This window comes from Botryllus schlosseri, chromosome 10, assembly GCF_051294905.1.
Source record: "Botryllus schlosseri isolate E-star chromosome 10, Bs_hap1, whole genome shotgun sequence".
Classification (NCBI taxonomy): Eukaryota; Metazoa; Chordata; class Ascidiacea; order Stolidobranchia; family Styelidae; genus Botryllus; species Botryllus schlosseri.
The window spans coordinates 27075120-27093964 of NC_137245.1; the positions used below are offsets into that span (position 1 = coordinate 27075120).

Consider the following 18845-nt stretch of genomic DNA (forward strand, 5'->3'; position numbering starts at 1 on the left):
CCCATACACATGCGTCACTACGAACCAGTTCAATATAAATATATTTACATAGCGACAATATAAAAACAGCAGTGTGAAGAATAGTATGAATAGCCAGCAAGTGATTTGAGCAGCTTAAGACTACACAAGTACCAATATTGTTGTTACGTGGCCATGCGTGAAGCCAGACGACGCATTGAAAATACAGTTGTCAAGTTGCGTATTTAATGAATGGAGCTGCGCTATATTCTACGGTAATTGGCAGTTGGCACTGATAGCACAATTCGCACAATAGTTATACCTCCAGGTTGGTTGTGTCGTATGTTACTATATTTCGATACCAAACGATTCAAGAATTAGTGTAAAACACGCATATAGGATTGAAATAGTACAATAATTCTTCAAGGGCTGAAAACCCATTTAACCTGATAAACGTACTCTAAAAAACAGTGGGAAATTAAAAGCAATAAGCATTTAGCTAGGCAGAAAAAATTTCTGTACCATTCTGATCTACAGGACGAACGCAGTGGTACCGAAGTAGAGGCGACTATAATTCTGATACGGCCTTATGGGCTGATTGTAGATTGGTAATGGAAGGATCGACTTTTTTTTCTATAATCACTCATCTTGCGTTAAAATGAACAAAGTACTGTTTTATTGTGTCAATAACATAACTATAAGAATTGCAACCCTGTGTCCGAATTAAGTTGAGGATTGTCATAACTGTCGGTTCCTGAGTATAGTCGCCGAATAAAGCGGCTGTCCGGGTTATCTAGTATCCGAATTAACCGGAGTCGCCTGCTTTAATATCCTGATGAAATGTCTCATATAAAACCATGTGAGTCCGTTAGTAAGCACATATCTTTTCGGGTGGTAAATATCCTGAAGCACCAGATGGAGGGTGGGTCTGTTGGCATCGAGTCGTGCATGAATTCCAGTGCATCTTATTCACGTTTCTATTCGTCCATCACTTAGGAAGAATATCTTTATCTCTGTTTCTTGTATTCGTCAGCAGATAGCTACAACACACAGTCGTGAATTTAAACCATCTGCGTTTAAATCCTAATTTAGCTGAATTTAGTTCTACTGGACAGACCCGGGCAAATGGATTATTCTAGTTGTATAATTAGACCAGGGGTGGGCAAACTACGGCCCGCGGGCCGCATGCAGCCCTCAACACCGTTCTGTGCGGCCCGCGAGAGTCTAAAGAACTTATTAAAAATAGTGAAAAAATGCGTACTAAAAATCGAATTAATGCAGGGGCTTGATTAAACTTTTTCTTGGTATATATCACCATGATAATTCTAACGCGGTGGTTCTCAAACTGGGGGTGCATCCCACTTGGAGGCGTGAAAGCATCTGAAGGGGGGCGCGAAGCTGAGCTCAACTGAAAAATTTTTTCGCGCTTCGCGTGATTCACTTCCGATTCGTATTTAGTCTGAATTCCATATTTAAAAATCTCTCATCCACAGTCGTAACCTCCATGCCATCAAACTATTAATTAGGTTTGCTAGCATCCTAGTTGCGTTTTGTGTTATAACGATATCTTTCACCATCATAAGGGGGGGGGGTAGCCTACGTGTTTTAAAAAGTTTGATACCCACTGTTCCGAGGTAAATACTCCCTACATTATTTTTTATGTTCAATTTCTGGTGCGACAGCCCGATGACAAGGCTCACGCAGTTTGAAAGGTTTCAACTGCTAAACATCACAGAAATCCTAAACGAGATTGACATAATTCGGATCAGGAGTGTGCTGATTTCAGATTGGCCACTCCGGTTTTAATTATTTCAGTGATGTGCTTATAAAAAACTATTTGCGCGTCTCTTAGGTAGATTCGTTATGCGTAGAATTTGGGTATTTATATCTTATCTACACATAGTAGAAGCGTGTTAGAAGCTAACATGGTTATGATGCTGTCGGCATTGTGTGTCCTGGAACTGAACCAAAAGTGGAGTTAGTAAATCTTTGAACAGATCGCTGCTCACAGATTTAAATTTCAATCCTGTTCTAAGAATCGACACAACCGACTTTCATCTCTAAAGTTTTGACAAATTGGTTATTGAGGTCGACCAGCCTATGAAATCTCGCCACTGTTTCTGATGCGGGTACAATATCATCAAAGCACTGTTTGGTTTGTATTAAATAGGCATATATATTATCTCCATGTCCTCACTATATAACCAAATACCAACATTGCGTTTTGGTTTATAATCCCAATTTTATATAGTGCGACCCGCGAATGGATTCAGATGTTGAATGCGGCCCGCTGGCTCAAAAGTTTGCCCACCCCTGAATTGGACAAGTTATTAGCTCTCATTTTAATACGTAGATTATAGCATCCCTGCAAAATACTGCGGGAGAACTGTATCGTGTCAAGACGCAAGCTTGGTGTACATGTACAGACATTAGAGAGGTACGGACGAATTTTGGAATCTATACCCAGACAGGAATCCGGCATGTTTTCCATAGACAGGATTGGATCCGAATTCAGATTTCTTGTCCGAGTGCCGGATCCGGATCAGGGCAGGATTCTGAATTTCATAGTTCATGAGAGTGTCTTTCTGATTGTTTACATCAATGTTTTCTGTGAACTTGGACCAGGCTAGTGTTTGCATTGCACCACAAATTCGAAGAGTCCTTGATAGCGAACTCCAATGCATTGTCGAGGTATAATTTGAAAAACATCGACTAAGGGGCCAATGGATGAGCTCAGACCTGAGCAGCATTATTTTTGGACCCGAGTGTTAACATTAACGATGGAAACAGGACCCGCATTGGATCAGGATTCCATTTTATCAAACGGCATTCCTAAAAATCATGATCTGTACCTCTCTAACAGACATTTACCATTCTCCTTCTTATGATAGTGAAGTGTGATTTGATATGAACTGAAACTTAAATCTGTTATATTTCTTTTTGATTTAATTCAATTTCAAAATATTTTCGAATTCAGTCATTCTAATTCTAATCTAATCTTGAAAAGCTGAAAATGTTCAATTTGTCCAACTATATACTAGAAACTAGAGGGTATACTCACGTTATCAATACTACGATCAATACAAGTCCGATTCCAATAGCAATTAGAATCCCAATTTTCAAACCGAGTGAAACAGTACATCCCAGCGCCGGCAGATAACATTTTCGATCACCTGTGATGCACAGAATCGTGATACAAATTCGATCGACAACATAAGCATAATTACCAGAGTGCGTCGAAGAATCGAATGTCGTTGTGTCGCTTGCGGCAGTGTTGGGGGGCGAAGTGCTAGTTGGTTCTGAAATGAAATACCTACGATGTTATTGATGTTATTGTAAATGGAAGGAATGTCTACCCATCAGCGGTCGGAAACCCTTGTCCAGCTGACCGGTGCCGGTACTTTTTAATTTAAGCCAGTGGTTCTCAAAGGGGAGATGAAAGCAACTGAATGAGGCGCATAGCTGCGGTCAGCTGAAATGTTTTCTTGCTCCGCGTGATTTATCTCCAATTAATGATTATATTCTCTCATCAACAGTCCTAACCTTTCGTGCCATCAAACTATCCGTTGGGGTTGCTAGCGTCCTTGTTGCATTATGTGATGTGACGACGAGCGGGGCGCGAAATTTTGCACTATCATAAAGGGTGGCGTGTCTAAATACGTTGTTTGAGAAACATTTAGTTAAGTGAAGGATCGGAAAATTGGGGTCAAAATCACTAATAATTGAAAAAATCTCTGTAAATCTCTGTAATTGAAACATACGTTTTATTGCCTTAATGAACATCCTTTAGTGAGCTTATAGTGTGTGGTGTGCGATAAATTGTGTATTTTCTACATTTGTGCTGGTCGAAGAGTGGTATGCCAAAAAGAAATAAATTTCATTTTAAATTCGGTCCGAAGAAGTACAAACGTTGTCGACCCCTGCTTTACATAACAAAGTTTAAGTTCTTTCACTCTTTATAGCAGGGGTTCTTAGACTAGTTTAGAAGGTCCGGTAAACGTGTTGAAATACGCCATCCAGTATCAACAAAACTAGATTGTCCTTTCGTAATGAGGCTGTGAGGCGGATTGTGAATATGACGACCTTTTTAAGCCATTAGATAGCTTTTTATGCAAGAAAGCGTGTAAATATAGATTGGTCAAAGTAATGACTTTGTTCTTCCTTTTTTCAATCATTCGGCACCTTTTCAGACAGCAAATAGCCTATGGCTAAAATGATTACCTTTTTTAGCGAATCTATCAGAACGCATAGCACACCCACACTCTATAAATCGCTTTTAAATTCGATAATAGCGATTCGGGGTTGTTTTCCCATCATACAAATCTCTGAAGATATTCTCACCATCAATTGCTTGTGCATTAGTCACGCGTAGAACGTCTGTGGAGGTAGTTGATTGGATAGTGCCGTCCCCGAGTCGAGTCCATACGCGTATTCCCCACTCGTACGAAGCGTTAACGGTTAGCCCACCCACAATCACCTATGCAAAGCATAGGTAGCTTCGCGGTTACATTTTACAGCCCGAATGACGATTTATATGTATTTCTGTAATCTACCGCGCGTTGAAGGGTTTGTACTGTGTAGCTTCGTACGACGGAATTCTAAGAACGATAAATTCATGCGACAGAAGATCGAGATACAGGATTACCACAAATTGTTATATACTGGCATCTCTGCCTGACAGTTTACAAGTGATCTCAACGGTATAGGTAACCGGTATAGAAGGTATTGAGCCTTCACAATCTCTACATGGTTCCAGCTATATTCAAGTGCAAACCCTGAGCAATTGTTTGCACCTGTTTACAGTGTTTGCACTGTGTACTGTATACTGTGCACTGTGTAGTACTATTAGGCAGAGGTTGTCGAAATAGTGACAATTTCAAAACTACTACAACTGGTTGTAAAAAATAAGGGTGTGAAAAGTATTCAAGTTATTAGTTTCAAAAAGGAGATCTGGTCAATGGGTCACATATAAGCACTTAATAGGCGGTGGCACTCTCGAAATCTTCGGGACTAACGCGAAATGTCTACTTACCCTACAGATAAATGAAAATTTTGCAAATATTCTAACACCTTGCCACAGTGCCTCGGCTACCAAGTCAAGACAATTCAAGTCATAAAAGTGATGGAAGCATACCCAAAATGTACTTTTCACAAACAGCTAAGTAGAGATATTCTAAAGCATGACCAGTTGAGTTAGTAGCATAAGTATGAAAAACATACAAGGGTATAGGTAGGTATTAGGAGGTAATGGGGCTTAGCTACTCGGCATTTTTCCCCATGAACGATATCCGGCGATAATGATACCTGTACTATAACCTACTATATAGGGTGCTCGTAAATAACAGAAGAACTTCGTTATTGACTACATCTGCTAGTGTGGCTGGCATAATCCTGTTATGAAAAACGGCTTAACAGTTGAAATACATGTTTTTTTCAATGTCCAATATGGCCCCTCATATATAACTTTGTGACTGAAGATCACAAGAGTTAGCTTCGTACCTGAACAGACGAGTAGCAGCTGATATTCTCCAAACGAGTTTCTCCGAATATAACTTCGTTAGTCGTGTTCAAAATTTGATACAAGTAGCCTCCCGTGAACGCTGGTACCCAACACGCCATAGACGTCCCGTCTCTGCGACCGTGGCAGGACATTGAAGACGCGTTTACGGGTGGCGGCGGAAAGTCTGAAACGGGTTTCATTGATTGAAAAAATTTGCGTGAACCAGAGACTAGAAACTTTTCAACTTTTCCAAATTGGAGTAGCTAGCTACATAGTTTTTTCTTTCAAATTCGATTAGATTTAGAATTACTGAATTCGCAGAAACTTGGAAATTGAGTTTCACACAAAGATCAAGTTCAGTTGATATCACACCAGAATTCATTAAAAAGCATGAGAATGGCAAACAATTGAAAGAAATGTCAGTATCGGCCAAGAGAGGTAAAAAAATATCGGGAATATTCGTGACGACAGCATGGTAATAAGAAGTAAGAGAACTATAAACTGCGACTGCTAGACCTTAAATATCGACATAATTCTTTTAGTTTACAGTAGTCCAGATGCAGCATTTCTAGTTCATTCCATGTCCGAGCACAGCAACGGCTGCGAAGTTGTTCAAATAAATGCTCTGAAGTTTTGGGAATGCGCCTAAAGCTATATAGATGCCATATCTTTTGAATATCGGCTGAATAAATCGGGTTATCGGCGAGTTGTTAGTCATCGGTTGTATCTGTATCGGCACAAAAATGCGATATCGATCGAATTCAAGTTTTGAGTCGCTACGAAAATGTCTCATTACTTGTCGTATCCCATGCATGTTCAGCAGTGGTCACGGTATTGTAGACCGTCGCTCCAAACACTTCGCTGTACAGCTCTGACTTTGACCTATTCAAGCAATCCTTGATAAGAAACTTGGGCGTGAGTCCAAGTATAGTGCTTTCTGGCAGGGTAGCGTACACTCTCCCGTTGTCGAGAACCAATTCTGCGAAGGCAAGTATGCGGCGTAAACTTTGGTCCATTGCTATGAGCTGAGGTAGTGCATTAAGCTATGACCGGAGGCATGCAGTCAATGCGGTCAGCGTCGCTATATAGAAGTAGAAGTAACGCCGTAAATTTCTCCTTAATTGTAAGAACAAGTAACCATTTCCAAGGAAGTCAAAAAGGAGGTATTTTAGGCCTAGTTTTGTCTAAATACTGTTAAGTATACTTCAATAGAAGTGGAAGTAGCCTGTGGAAGTATTCTTAACACAAAACCACTCGACTACGTAGTGCAGGTAGGAAAACCAACTTCGGTGCTCCGACGAAGTAGAACTACTTCTTGGCTGACCATCTGTATTTAAGAGTGAGACAAATGATTGAATTATGGACGCGATGGATTAGTTTTATCCGAGCAGAGTTTTAAAAAATGAGTTGAACATGCGCTGGAGTCCGGATAGTATTCAACAGAATGACTTGGACTCGGACTCGCGTCTCAACACTGCGACTCGGACTCAATCCTTCGCGCCCTGGATTGGGCTTGACTCGCAGGGGAATTGTAAATGAATCGACAGGGCTCAGGTCTAAACTATAAAAGTAAGATTGCCTTATGATTTGAAAATCGCTAGTTCTACTTGTTCTTTAGTAGACACTTGCGACGTTACTTCCACGTGAGTGCCAGCGATGACTACTTCGTTGGTTATTGAGGACCTCTGGGGATAGCTGATACGATGATCATCACGTGTCGCGCGGTGGCAAAACTGAGCTTTCCATTCAACCCTAATTTGAGTAAGTCGTGAGAATGTTCGTCCATATTGGGAATAGCATCCGGTAGCGTTTCACCATGTCATATTCATCTTGTCGTCAGGCGGTAGTCATATGAGAAGGTATGCGTGACTAATTACCATTACGTTTAACCACGCGCAGGTTGTAAGCGTGTTAAAACATAACAAGCAACGGTACAGTATATGGCTATAAATGCTTCTCGGTTAAATGTATTTTGTCAAACTTCGAAGTTACGAACTACTTATACATGAATTTTTTATAACCTGTGGCGTCACTGTATCGCCATAACAATTTACGTCACGCAATTTAATTCTTATTTCGAAACACCTATGCATAAATGACATGTGATCAGAAGGTGGTTTGTCATTACTGGCTTTAGCTGTAGGTAGTCTATGAGAATTAGTATCATTCAGCATTCACGAAGTATCGCAAATTTGGAGAAATTCAAGGCGAGGTCGTTCAATTTCAACAAACGCAAAGTTTTATCACTAAAATCTGGTCTAGCTTACTATACAATGTACCAGTGGTCGGGAACATATGGCTCTTTTGGGTATAAGGTATGGCTCTTTGACGTATTTTTAATTTTGTACTTAGTTTTATCGATATTGCAGCAACGTGTTATCAAATTTTCATAACGGCTAGAATATTTATTCTCGTGGCAGCATAAACATGTATTTGAGAGGTGAATACAGTGGCGTATCCAGGGTTAAGGGCTCGTACCCATTTACAAAATCCCTCGCGAATTCGATGTACCGGACATAGCGCGCTGCGTAATCTTGAATTGCACCATACGGTGGTTGATCAAATAGCAGACATGGGAACGTCTCTATGACAATATAGGTTTCAAATGCATATTGTCTTCCTGATCAAGGCCGAAAATGAGCTGTGGAAGTGACATTTAATTACAAATCCAAATTACCAACCACGCTGCGCTATCCACTTTTTTCATTGATAAGTAGCTTTCGTATAGCTTTCTAGTAGCCTACTGCTGTTAAAATGTAGGCGTGCAGTGCAACGTTTATGCTACTGCCGAATACTTTAAGAATTGATAAGTCGATCAATACTTAGATTTTCGGAATCAGGGCTATAGTTACATTAGATTAATATCAGTTATTATAAATTCGGAGCTATAGTTACGATGAATTGAGTTATCACAGGATGATTGGTAGCCTATACGAGTTTTTACAGAGAACATATGACTCACACGACTAATCCCATGTACTGAATTCGAATTAGTACGACCATGACGTCAGGAATTTTCAATTGTGACGTAACGAGTGATCCACGTGTATGGCTCTTTTGGGAGATAAATGGAAACATAGGGCCAACATGGCTCTTCAGACGAAAAAGGTTCCCGACCACTTCAATATACAATTGAATAGTATATATTCATGGTAAAATTGACCCGAATATTTACGGCTCGCACTCGTCAGCGGTGATCGTCAGCAAATAGTATGGTTATCATGAGAAGACCTTCAAAGTTTAGGTCAAATCCACAAAGGTTAGAGACGCAGCAAAATACCGAGTATGGTTTTACGTGCGTCTAGCTACGTAATGTGCTGTTTATATGACAATAAAGCTTTTTATAGGGATTCGATCGAAAGATACTCTCTTATAAATCATTAGTCAAGTCGCGGTTTTGAGATAAAAATAACGTATCCAGCATTAATGAGATGCTTTTACGTTTTCCATTTTCACCACGGCGGCTTTTTAGTCTCAATACGGAAGCTCACGTAGAATTCATTCCACGGTACATTAGATCTGTTTTACCACAATGTGAGGTATGTGATAAATTTTGATTAAAATAACGAGATCTTTGGAAATGGACGGCACCGAATTAAATCCTATTTAAACCACGGTACGCAACGTAATATCAACATGTTGTTAAACGGTCCGGAATTTCCGGAATCCATCATCCAAATGCATTTACGGAGTCACAACACATATACACCTATATGCCAGGACTCGACGAACCGCGGTCAAAACGCAGGCCTTTTCAGTGTTGAAACCGGACCTTATGTGTCTTGGCATTTGCTTAGTTTTTTCTTAAACAAAACCAAGTCTATTATCGTTGATTTGCAAGAACAAAGTGTAGAGATTTATTCGTGTTGTTAACCTACAGACTAACAGCATGTAATCGCCTTGGTTAGAGTCATAATGTCTGCGGGATCGCGGGTTGTCAGGATCATCCATGATGTGTACGGATGGTGTAGGCCTAGTGTGCAAGTGTGTTTATAGAGAGGTATAGTATTATTCTGGTGATGCTACTGTCATTTCTCCCATTAGCTGTGAATGACTAACATAATGACAAAAACATTTCGCTCATTGCTTTTGCTAATACCGCCATACCGGATTTTGTATATACTGTAGTCATACCGTATTACATTTGTCTGATATACAATGTTCTTTCCAATTGTCTGCTAGTTACTGACGATTACCTCTGACGAGTGTCAGACGAAAACATCTGCGTTCATTTCAATATGAGCATACTTTTCAATAATGAATGACTGTAAATTATTTCATGATAGTTATAACGGCCGAAGCAAATTTATACTTTCGTACCTGGACCTCTTCCAAAATAGTTGAGTAGCCATGCGGCCCATGCCTATACCATCGATAGTCACGTCTAACTACCAGCTGGACCTACAAAATGCTCACCCCCATTTTTCCTAACAATCAAACTATCCTCTTCCCGCGAAACCGTAGCTTCGGAGCTTGCAACGTTGAGATGAATCGTCATTGTCGGATGATTTTCCGGAGAAACGATCATGTATCGTTCCACGATCACGGTGCCGCTTCGAGTAGGGCACGTGCCGTCTCTATACCACAGCGTGTATTTGTTGCCACCCTGTCTGCTTGTGACGTCTATCCATGTTGTTCCAGACGCAGTATCTGGAACATAAATTCAGTTTCACGCGCGCATGCGACCGGCAATGAGATAATCGGTGTTATTGTGGGTATTTCATGTTTATTACGGCGTCACAATAATTTGTGAGGCAGATTTATGTAGCCTATGCTATATAGGTGCAAGTTTCACTACAATTGTCGATGGTGTGAAAGTCAATAGATAGTTGCCAATTGTCATAGGGTTTTCTGTATATCAACAGTAATCGGTCTATACTGTACGTCCTCAACTACAATCACAGGTCTTGTGCGATATTGTAAGATATTCCAGATACAAGGAAATCAATAAATCTTTCAATCAATACAATATACTTCAGAGGTTTCAGGCTAGTTCCACTTCTTAGGTTTTCAGGTTTCTAGGCAAACTAGGCATAGAATACCTACTTTGTACTTACTTGGAAATCCCTACCTTTACTTTGGGGGAAAACGTCCTTCGTTACCTCTACTTCTACTTGAGTATCAACGACGACGACTTTAACCACATATGATATACAATATACAATTTACATACTCTACTTCAACATCGTCTATTCATCGGGAGACCTAGTTAAAAGCAAGATAACTAGCAACAGAGTTGGAATTCTGTAATTTTTTCTAGCCATTCCAAATCAGATTATAATTACAATTACTGAATTCTAAAAATTTTGGAAATTGAATTACGTTAGGAATTAGAAAGAAATACAACAAAATTCAGGTTCAGTTCATATCAAATCAAAGTTCATTCTCCTAAGTATCCTTTTCAAGGTAACCGGAATTGAGATTAGAATTAAAATGAGAACTTTTTACATTTCACAAATTAGATTAGAATTAGATTACCGACATTTAGCTCCAATTAGTCTAATTAAACCAATGGAATTATGTAGTTGTCCAAGTCTGCATATAGGCCCATAGTCTGCATTTCAGAGACCGCAACACTCGTTACCTTCGTTGTTGATAATGCACTCTGAAATCCCCTGTCCCGTGACAGTATAGTTGACGACGGAAGGCAATGATAAGTCTGGAACGCCCACGCGGTAATATACGACTGGATATTTCCCGTCAGCAGAGGCCTCGATCCGAAGCACCCTGGTGAAATTTCCGTGTATAGAAAATCCCGATGTATAAGCGTTTTGCACTCGCTTGAGCTCGCGATTCCATTCGGAGCTGCCTTCTCTTTTGTGTGCGGGAGAGAAGCTCGTGTCCGACAGCATAAGACGACCGAATATCGACAGAAAATCTAGGTATTGAAAATGTAAAGTGATTGATTGATCGGACATACGATTCGTAAATCGTCCTAATCTATACGCATATGAATTGATATTTTCGAGTCGAATGACTCATAGACGTACGCGTTAGGGCATACGGCAAAACTCACGGCCTATTTCGAACCGAATCCTAAACATATATATATCAAAAATCAATTGGATTTAGGCCAGTGGCTCTAAACCTTTACTAATCTAATGCATCCTACTTAGGCGCACAAAATGAACTGTGCGTCAACAAGGGTTGTTGCTGTTGTTTATGGTATTCATGTTGTTTGTCGACTACTATGGTAAAGGTCATGGTCATTTACACCAGGCCGATATTCCGTATTTTTGTTTCCGTATCTGCCGGCGGGTAGCACGGCCCACTTCTAGGCTTCTTGTAAGACACCGCTTACGCGGATGAGATGGCGAGGAGGAGCCTAGATAAACGTTCAACACTTGGGTAGGAATTCTGGAGTCGACCTCGGTCGGACTCAAACCCACTACCCATTGTTGTGGATCATACCAAATATAATTTTCACACACAAAAAAAACGAAAAGATCTAGGAGGGATCATCGGTGACAAAACATTATTAGTTTCACTCAATGTTATTGCAACCTAACTGCAAGGATGCGCTAATTCATGACCATGTAAATATTTTTTATTCATGGAAGAATGGAGCCCAGTATATTAAGCGATTGTATTTTGGCATTACCTGTTTTGACGACATCATCTCCCCATTGCGAGTAAGGGTAAGAGGCTTCTGTGACGTTGGTAGTCTCGTTAAATTGTGAAGGCCTTGCTCGGAATTGATATTCAGTGTTCGGTCTGAGTTCGCCTACTCTGCAATTTTAATGTCAATCTGGGTAATCATGTTTATTTTAGGAAATTGGCCACTTATATCCGGACCAATCCGACCTCGAGAGAATAGTATAATTATCGAATGTAAACAGTCGATACTTTAATACAGGGGCATCAAACTCGAGATATATTTGTCGCAAAAGTATAAACTAGAACTGTCGATTTACCACCTGTTAATTACCCACCTAACAGCGTTGATCCTTGTTGGTGTAGTCTCAACGAATTCCAAAGTTGAATTATCTCCGGTTCGTCGGTATTGAATCATCCACTTCGTCACTCCTTCGCATGGTGACGTCACAAAGACCTCGACCGAGGTGGCCAATGGTGTCGCGAAGCGCAGCGTGGCACTTGTCGATGCTGTTAAAAAGTTCGCGACTTGTATTATCAGATTGATCTAATTAGTGCGTGTCGATGTACATGTGGCTGTCTAATAATGTTGACTCATCTGCATTCTACTATGTATGTATATTTGCTTTGGTACACCACTCGCAGGAGATGCAGGAGATCAAGGCCTTATTATGGCCTACTACAGCAGGCATTAGCAGATTATTGCAGGCTTTTTCCAGAACTAAAACTGTTTTTAGTGCGTCCTGCGTCGTCACTAAAGAACAGGGAGATCGTATGACACTAGTTCATTGTGTAGTGTAGAGCTATAGACAGTTAACTACGTAGGTTAGTTGTCTATAATAGAACTATTGGTAGAACAGACTAAACCACTTACCTTGTGAAGAAACGCTTAGTGTGTCGTACAAAATCACAGTGATGAATAACAGTGAGTACATGTCGCAATCTTACATGTAATGGTTTCAGATTCTATACGGAAACATGCTTTGTGGTAATATAAGCGAGTACCATACCAGGAATAATACAGTATAATTTTCCGGGTATTACATGTATAGCTTAAGACCAATAGTGTTCAAACTGTTTATCGTTACTAAAGAACCCACTTTGCTGAGCCTACCAGCTCAGATTTCCAGCCTGTTTCTTTGTTGCCGCTTCTTAAGCACATGAATCTAGTCATACGAGAACTACTTACATCCTCGACGAGATTAATATTGCGTTTGTCTATAATATAATTATAAAATTTTAAATCGACGAGTTTACGCTCAGTGACATCGTATTGCTGCAGCGTGCAGTTTCTGTGCTTCGGCTTTTACTATCAATATGAATAAATTAATCAATTGTATACCGAAATTCTATACTATATTATTGAATCGACTCTCTTGGCATTGGACATGGACACCTGGACAGTATCGTGCTCAAGATAAAGCTTGTCGTAATTTCGTTCTGAGCAAAGCTACATATCGATTCTGATGGCCATCTTGACAATGACAACGCCTCTTATCAACTCCTCCGCTGCAAAGATCGTAGTCGTGAATCTAATGTATGTGCTTAAAACGAGACCTCTTGTTCTTTACTAGTATTTTCCAGCTCATAAAAAATTGATTCAGTTCTATCCGGCATATATCTGCTCTCATTGGGAAACTTACCATTGCCTATCCTTTGGAAAACTGAACGTGGCGGGCTATCACATGATCTTGAACTTCATGAGCTAACTTGCCTGGTAATCTTACTAGATAACGAATGCGCCTTCTGCAATATAACGTGACAGTCATAATGTACAAAGCAAAGCCGCCGAATCGAACAGATACTACAATATGCGGTGGCGCTATCATCAGTATGAACGCTGTTAATTAGGTGGTGGGTTGCAAAAACTAAACATGGCATTGCCCGAAATAGAGTCCACTGATGATTCCTGCCAGCGTGCCCTTGCGTCACTCTCATTCTGAATTTTCGCCACCGTTCTTAGATTGGGAGTCACGCGAAGAGACATGAGTCGCTACGGCCGTCCTCGTAAACAACGCGCCGCTGTCTCGTGAGCCGTTGTTCGTAATGGGTGTGATTCAGCGCTGCATAATAGTTTAATGACGTAGAGGCGTCGCAGTGACAAATTGCCAGATCAATTCAGTTTTATTATTCCAGCAACCTACGTAATCCACAAAGAATATATTGTCAGTTCTACATTACAATAAAGATAATTTGGTATATTTTCGACCTTGCCTATTCCATTTCCCCTTGTGACAATGCTCTGGGATGAGTGCGACTTCACAGAAATATAATTTCCACAAATTTACGAAACTACTACATGTTTCATATACTGCGATACTTCCAGGTTTACAACATTCCACAGTAGAAATTAGGCCTACTATCGAAACTATAATTCTCGTTAATAAATTAACTCTCAGTGGCATCGATCATATAATTTCAGCACTAAAACAAATCATTCACAACTACTCGACTTGAATCATTGCGCCCAGCCCTACTGCTGACCAGCACCGTGATAAACTTCTGAATCTGTAGCGTTCTGTCTGCGGCTGGAGACGTGTATAGATCCGGCTTTCTACTTGATAAGATCAGTTTCATTCACACAGCAGCTACTAAAGTGAGTCCCACACAATAGGCTTACTGTTGAACGAATAATCCTGTAGATAAAAGTCCATACACAAACCGTCATACTGACACCTGAGTTAATACATTAGTCGTGGTAACTCTCAGTAGAGATTTTAGTTATCTGGTAAAGTTTCAGAACTTTACAAGGCTAAGACAGAATATGCATGCACTGTACATAATGTACAATATGGCCAACAATACCAACGTCTCAACTAATAAATCTTCGTTTCCAACACTACCTTAAACCCGCGGCACATTACATCACCCCGATACGTTGTACTGTTCTGCTTTACCGAGCGAGATAGTGTAATGGTTATGCGTCCGGCTTCTTGAGCGGTAGGTCGTGGGTTCGATCCCCGGCCGGGTCATACCAAAGACTCGAAAAATGGTATCCGCAGCTATCCTGCTAGGCGCTCAGCAATCACGGATAGCATGGAGGAGAAAAAAAAACGGGGGCGCAGACTAGATGACCTCATGGGGCCGTATCGCAACTCCGTCGCCAAAGCATCTCGATGGTGCAGGCGAGAAAGAATATCATATCTCTCTCTCTCTCTCTAACAGAGATGAGCATGAATTAGGATTTGGAAAACTGGATTTGTGAAATTTTGACGGATTTTGATTTGAGATTTTTTCATCAGTAGCTAAGGATTAGGAATCGATTTACCGATTTTCGGGGAGAGTGATGTTCCGTGGCGAACGGCGACAAATTTTTACGTCCTACCAAAGTTACTTCATGTAATTCGGCACTCATTTAGCGTTTTATTTCTTATTACAGAATTATAGGCATACGACGTAGGCTTTCTGAACGGTATTCCAAGTCTGAATCGGATTAGGATTAGAATTGAAATATACAAAATTTCTAGATTAGGATTTGAAGCTTCGGATTTGATTTAGATTAGGATATGGAAATTTCAAATCCGCTTATATCTGTCTGCTAGTCGCCAATAGGTGGTTTAGTCCGTAATCTAAATAACTGAATGAGACTGTATTTTCAGTACAACTCATCTATATCCGGATATGCCTTACAAGGTAATAACAGGCAGTAGTATTCCATCATTTCCAAAAATTTGTATTCTGCGGTGGCCGGTGGTCTCTGCGGAATTACCTTGCTTATTTATCGCCACCTTGCGGAAGGAACCGTACTAGAGATATACCCTTCGTCGTCTTGGAGGATTTCCACACATAAACTACGAACTCATAATATTCCATAAACTTTAATATATGTAATAGAAACGAGACATTGAATACGAAGCATCAAAGTATTTATAATAATTTATAAGGCGGTGCAAGTGAACTGGAACGACTGCGGCGAATGAGTGATATATTTGAATGTATATTATATCCCACCTGTCAAAACGAACAAAACGATCACTCTTCGGCACATCACTGAAGAGCATTTCTGAGAAAAAGCAATTTACATGGTCCTCATTGCAATCTAGGTTCATTATGTGGCATGATTAGTCAGACAGGAAGCTATAGCATGATTTGAAAATCACATTAATGCTGTTGTGTTGGTGCATGACACGATGGCTGCATAATATACAACACTGAGACATATAATTGCATAGAAATGTTGCAATGAAAGAAAAGCGCACCGATCCTAGACCCGTCGACGTATGTTACGTAACACATCGGCATTCGTAGGGAGAACTTTTGTGTAGTCGTTCGATCATCAATGGCAGTACATCAACGGCATCGTCGCGCCTCCAGGGAATGAAATCTTCAGAACACCGTTGGATGACTTTTCATTTTCCCCGTCCGCTGAAGTATCGCTGACGACGATGGTGCCAGCCTCGGTCAACTGTTCATGTTGAATATATTTTAATAGTAGGCCTACACGGGCATCGCAAACAGTGAATGCTAACTAAGGTAATATAATTAGACCAGTGACAACTAATTACTGAATATATGTATAAACGTTATTCTAATGCAGTGGTTCGTAACTGGAGCTCAAATTAACCCGATGGGTTCGCTGAGCCACTCTCAGGAGTTAGACAGGGTTCAAGAGGTACACCCGACTCATACAACAGAAGTCACACTAATTTGCATTGTCATCCTTTTGTTTGGTGTTAAAATCATATTTTAATACTTTCGTTATTTTCAATCAATTTATTCAATTGAATAGTATATTAATATTGAAATTAAACCGAATATTTTCGGCTGACACATGTCAGGGGTAATCGTAAGCAAGTGGTGTAGAATTGAAAATAACATTGTATGTATATCAATAATTGTATCATAAAATATGACGTAAACGGCATGGAATTACGAATAATATAGGCAATGCGATCGCTTAAGCTCAATGTACTATTTTAGGGGGTACAGAAACTCATACTGCTGGCACAAACTATAGCTTGGCGTGTTTTGATCAAAGTCGACTCCAAGACACACAAGTGACAGTGTGACGACGCGAAATCTGTCGTTTCGGTAATTTTTCGCACAGAGTTATCCAACAAATGTTAGCCAATGGCAGAATTCATGGCCTTTGCCTGTTCTGTTTCGTGCTTCGGGGGGGGGGGGGGAGGTGAGTTATGTTTTCGTTTGGAAGTCAGCAAAAATCTGCGGTAGCATACAAAAAACACTGATCTAATCTCACTGACCTATGCAGTATGGTCTTGGATATACCCATCGTCCCGATGGTAAGCACTGTGTCTTGCGCGACCCGTACATGTAGTAGCCTCGCGGGCATTGGAATATGAAGATGAACCCGACTTCAAAATATCTTTCTGGTCTCATCGCATACCCTTGAAGACTGGAAGCTGTACATCTTCTTTCGAGCTCTAAATATACAATGATTCCACATATTGCAGCATTCGTATTGTAACATTGTACATCGCCAAATTGGGGTTCATTTGCATCTCTGTTTATGGGCTTATTCTTGTGCCTTAAACTCTCCACAAGGGCAGAGTTCAAATGACCTGAGTCACAACTCGACTCGAGTCGAGGTTTTTCAGTGACTCGGCTTGACTTGAGTATGAAAATGACTCGACTTGAATCAATTAGTGTATTTACTCGACTTGTACACGGGTCATTGCGCATGGCTCGATCAAGTCACATGACTCTTGATTCGGACGGCCGAGACAGACTTTTCATTGTAACTTCGAAGAATAGTAAAGTCCCACATTATTGGTATTTTGTCTATCATCAGTACTCGTACATCAAAATTAGGGCCAGAAATTGTTGAGAATGACGAAAATGAGCATACTATAAATGTGAGGCATTCGATGTCACCCAAGCAGAGTTGTAAAAAATTGGGTTGAAAATTACTTGAACTCAAAACTGAACAGAGAATACAGCGATTTAAACTCGGACTCGAATCTACTACCACGACTTGCAGTCCGACTTCACTCGGTGGCGAGCTGAAAATGACGTGACTCGACTTGACTCGAGTAAAAACTATAAAAGTAAGATTGACTTGTGACTCGAAACCTTGTGACTTGATTCCTGCATTTTGATAATCATGACATGTATGAATTCGTCATGTCAACAATTTATACCCATAACTGATGTCTTACTTGCACACCGCGGCAACTTCCTCGACCACGACCCGTTCGATAGACATTCCGAGGCCCGTCGCCCGAACGGAGAGTACCCTTTCACGCACTCGTATCGGATGACTTCGCCTTCATTATAAAATTCCTTTTTCGGTGCGATCTCGCTGAAATCTTGAAGTCGCATCGGAACTTGGCAGTGGGCTATTTTCTCTGAAACGTGTTTGAATCATAGCCTTATCAACCACGTTTCATCGGGATGAAGCGCTTCAACTCATGAACTGGGCAGCAGGACTGAGCAAATTCGACTATATGAGTGATTCGTTTCTAAATCAAGTACTCAGGTATCACTCATTATAACGTCGCAACAGTATGAATGGTGTAGCAAGTTCAAATATGCGTTCAAATATGTGATCACAAAGAATACAATGCAAGTTTTACATCACCTATACTCATTTCATTGCACTTTGTGATAATACTGTGAATTGATCACGACTTCATAGATATTTCGTTTCCACTAACGTGCGTATAGCTCTGTACTACATGTTTCATGGTTCACAGCCTCCCAGTGGAAAATAGTATCGAAACCATAATTCTCGTTGATAAATGAACTCTTACTATCAAGCAGCGTATAATTTTGGTGCTCGAAATAATCGTTAGAGTTTTTACTCATTGTGCCCACCTATATACTACCGGCA

General features: G+C 40.4%; 2 protein-coding genes and 1 long non-coding RNA gene across 4 annotated transcripts in view; 1 reads left to right on the forward strand and 2 right to left on the reverse strand.

Moving 5' to 3' along the window:
* Positions 1-25: 25 nt before the first annotated feature.
* LOC145448254 (uncharacterized) lies at positions 26-14371 on the reverse strand. Of its 2 annotated transcripts, XR_013917841.1 has the most exons (12): positions 12927-14371; positions 12391-12562; positions 12060-12187; positions 11043-11336; positions 9875-10108; positions 6255-6437; positions 5458-5642; positions 4300-4435; positions 3186-3257; positions 3020-3131; positions 2422-2513; positions 26-998 (listed from the first exon to the last, which is right to left on the reverse strand). XR_013917841.1 is itself a non-coding variant. In XM_080326619.1 (11 exons), the coding sequence occupies exons 1-11, from the start codon at positions 12985-12987 to the stop codon at positions 947-949; spliced, it is 1629 nt and encodes a 542-aa protein (XP_080182745.1). In that variant the 5' UTR covers positions 12988-14367; the 3' UTR covers positions 26-946. The 2 variants fall into 2 exon arrangements, 1 of the variants encoding a protein (XP_080182745.1); XM_080326619.1 differs by lacking the exon at positions 2422-2513 and having other exon boundaries at positions 12927-14367.
* Positions 11336-14258, forward strand: LOC145448261 (uncharacterized). The gene is made up of 2 exons (XR_013917849.1): positions 11336-11623; positions 12031-14258. It is a non-coding gene; the product is annotated as an uncharacterized LOC145448261 (long non-coding RNA).
* Positions 14372-15854: 1483 nt separating the features above from the next.
* LOC145448250 (uncharacterized) overlaps positions 15855-18845 on the reverse strand; it is a 30757-nt gene continuing 27766 nt past the window's right edge. The window contains exons 12-14 of the mRNA XM_080326613.1: positions 18172-18360; positions 17257-17436; positions 15855-16457 (exon numbers count right to left, since the gene is read on the reverse strand). Of these exons, the coding sequence (XP_080182739.1) occupies positions 16402-16457; positions 17257-17436; positions 18172-18360 (425 nt within the window). The 3' untranslated portion in view covers positions 15855-16401. The remainder of the gene's footprint in view (positions 16458-17256; positions 17437-18171; positions 18361-18845) is intronic.

What these genes read in the sequence shown, in the direction of transcription:
- LOC145448254 (XM_080326619.1), bottom strand. Translation starts at nt 12,987, where the DNA reads ATGTACTCACTGTTATTCATCACTGTGATTTTGTACGACACACTAAGC. An exon ending in ACATGCATGGGATACGACAA is followed by an intron (nt 5,643 to 6,254) that starts GTAATGAGACAT and finishes AACCCGTTTCAG; the next exon opens with ACTTTCCGCCGCCACCCGTA. An exon ending in TTGATCGTAGTATTGATAAC is followed by an intron (nt 999 to 3,019) that starts GTGAGTATACCC and finishes TGTGTGTTGTAG; the next exon opens with CTATCTGCTGACGAATACAA.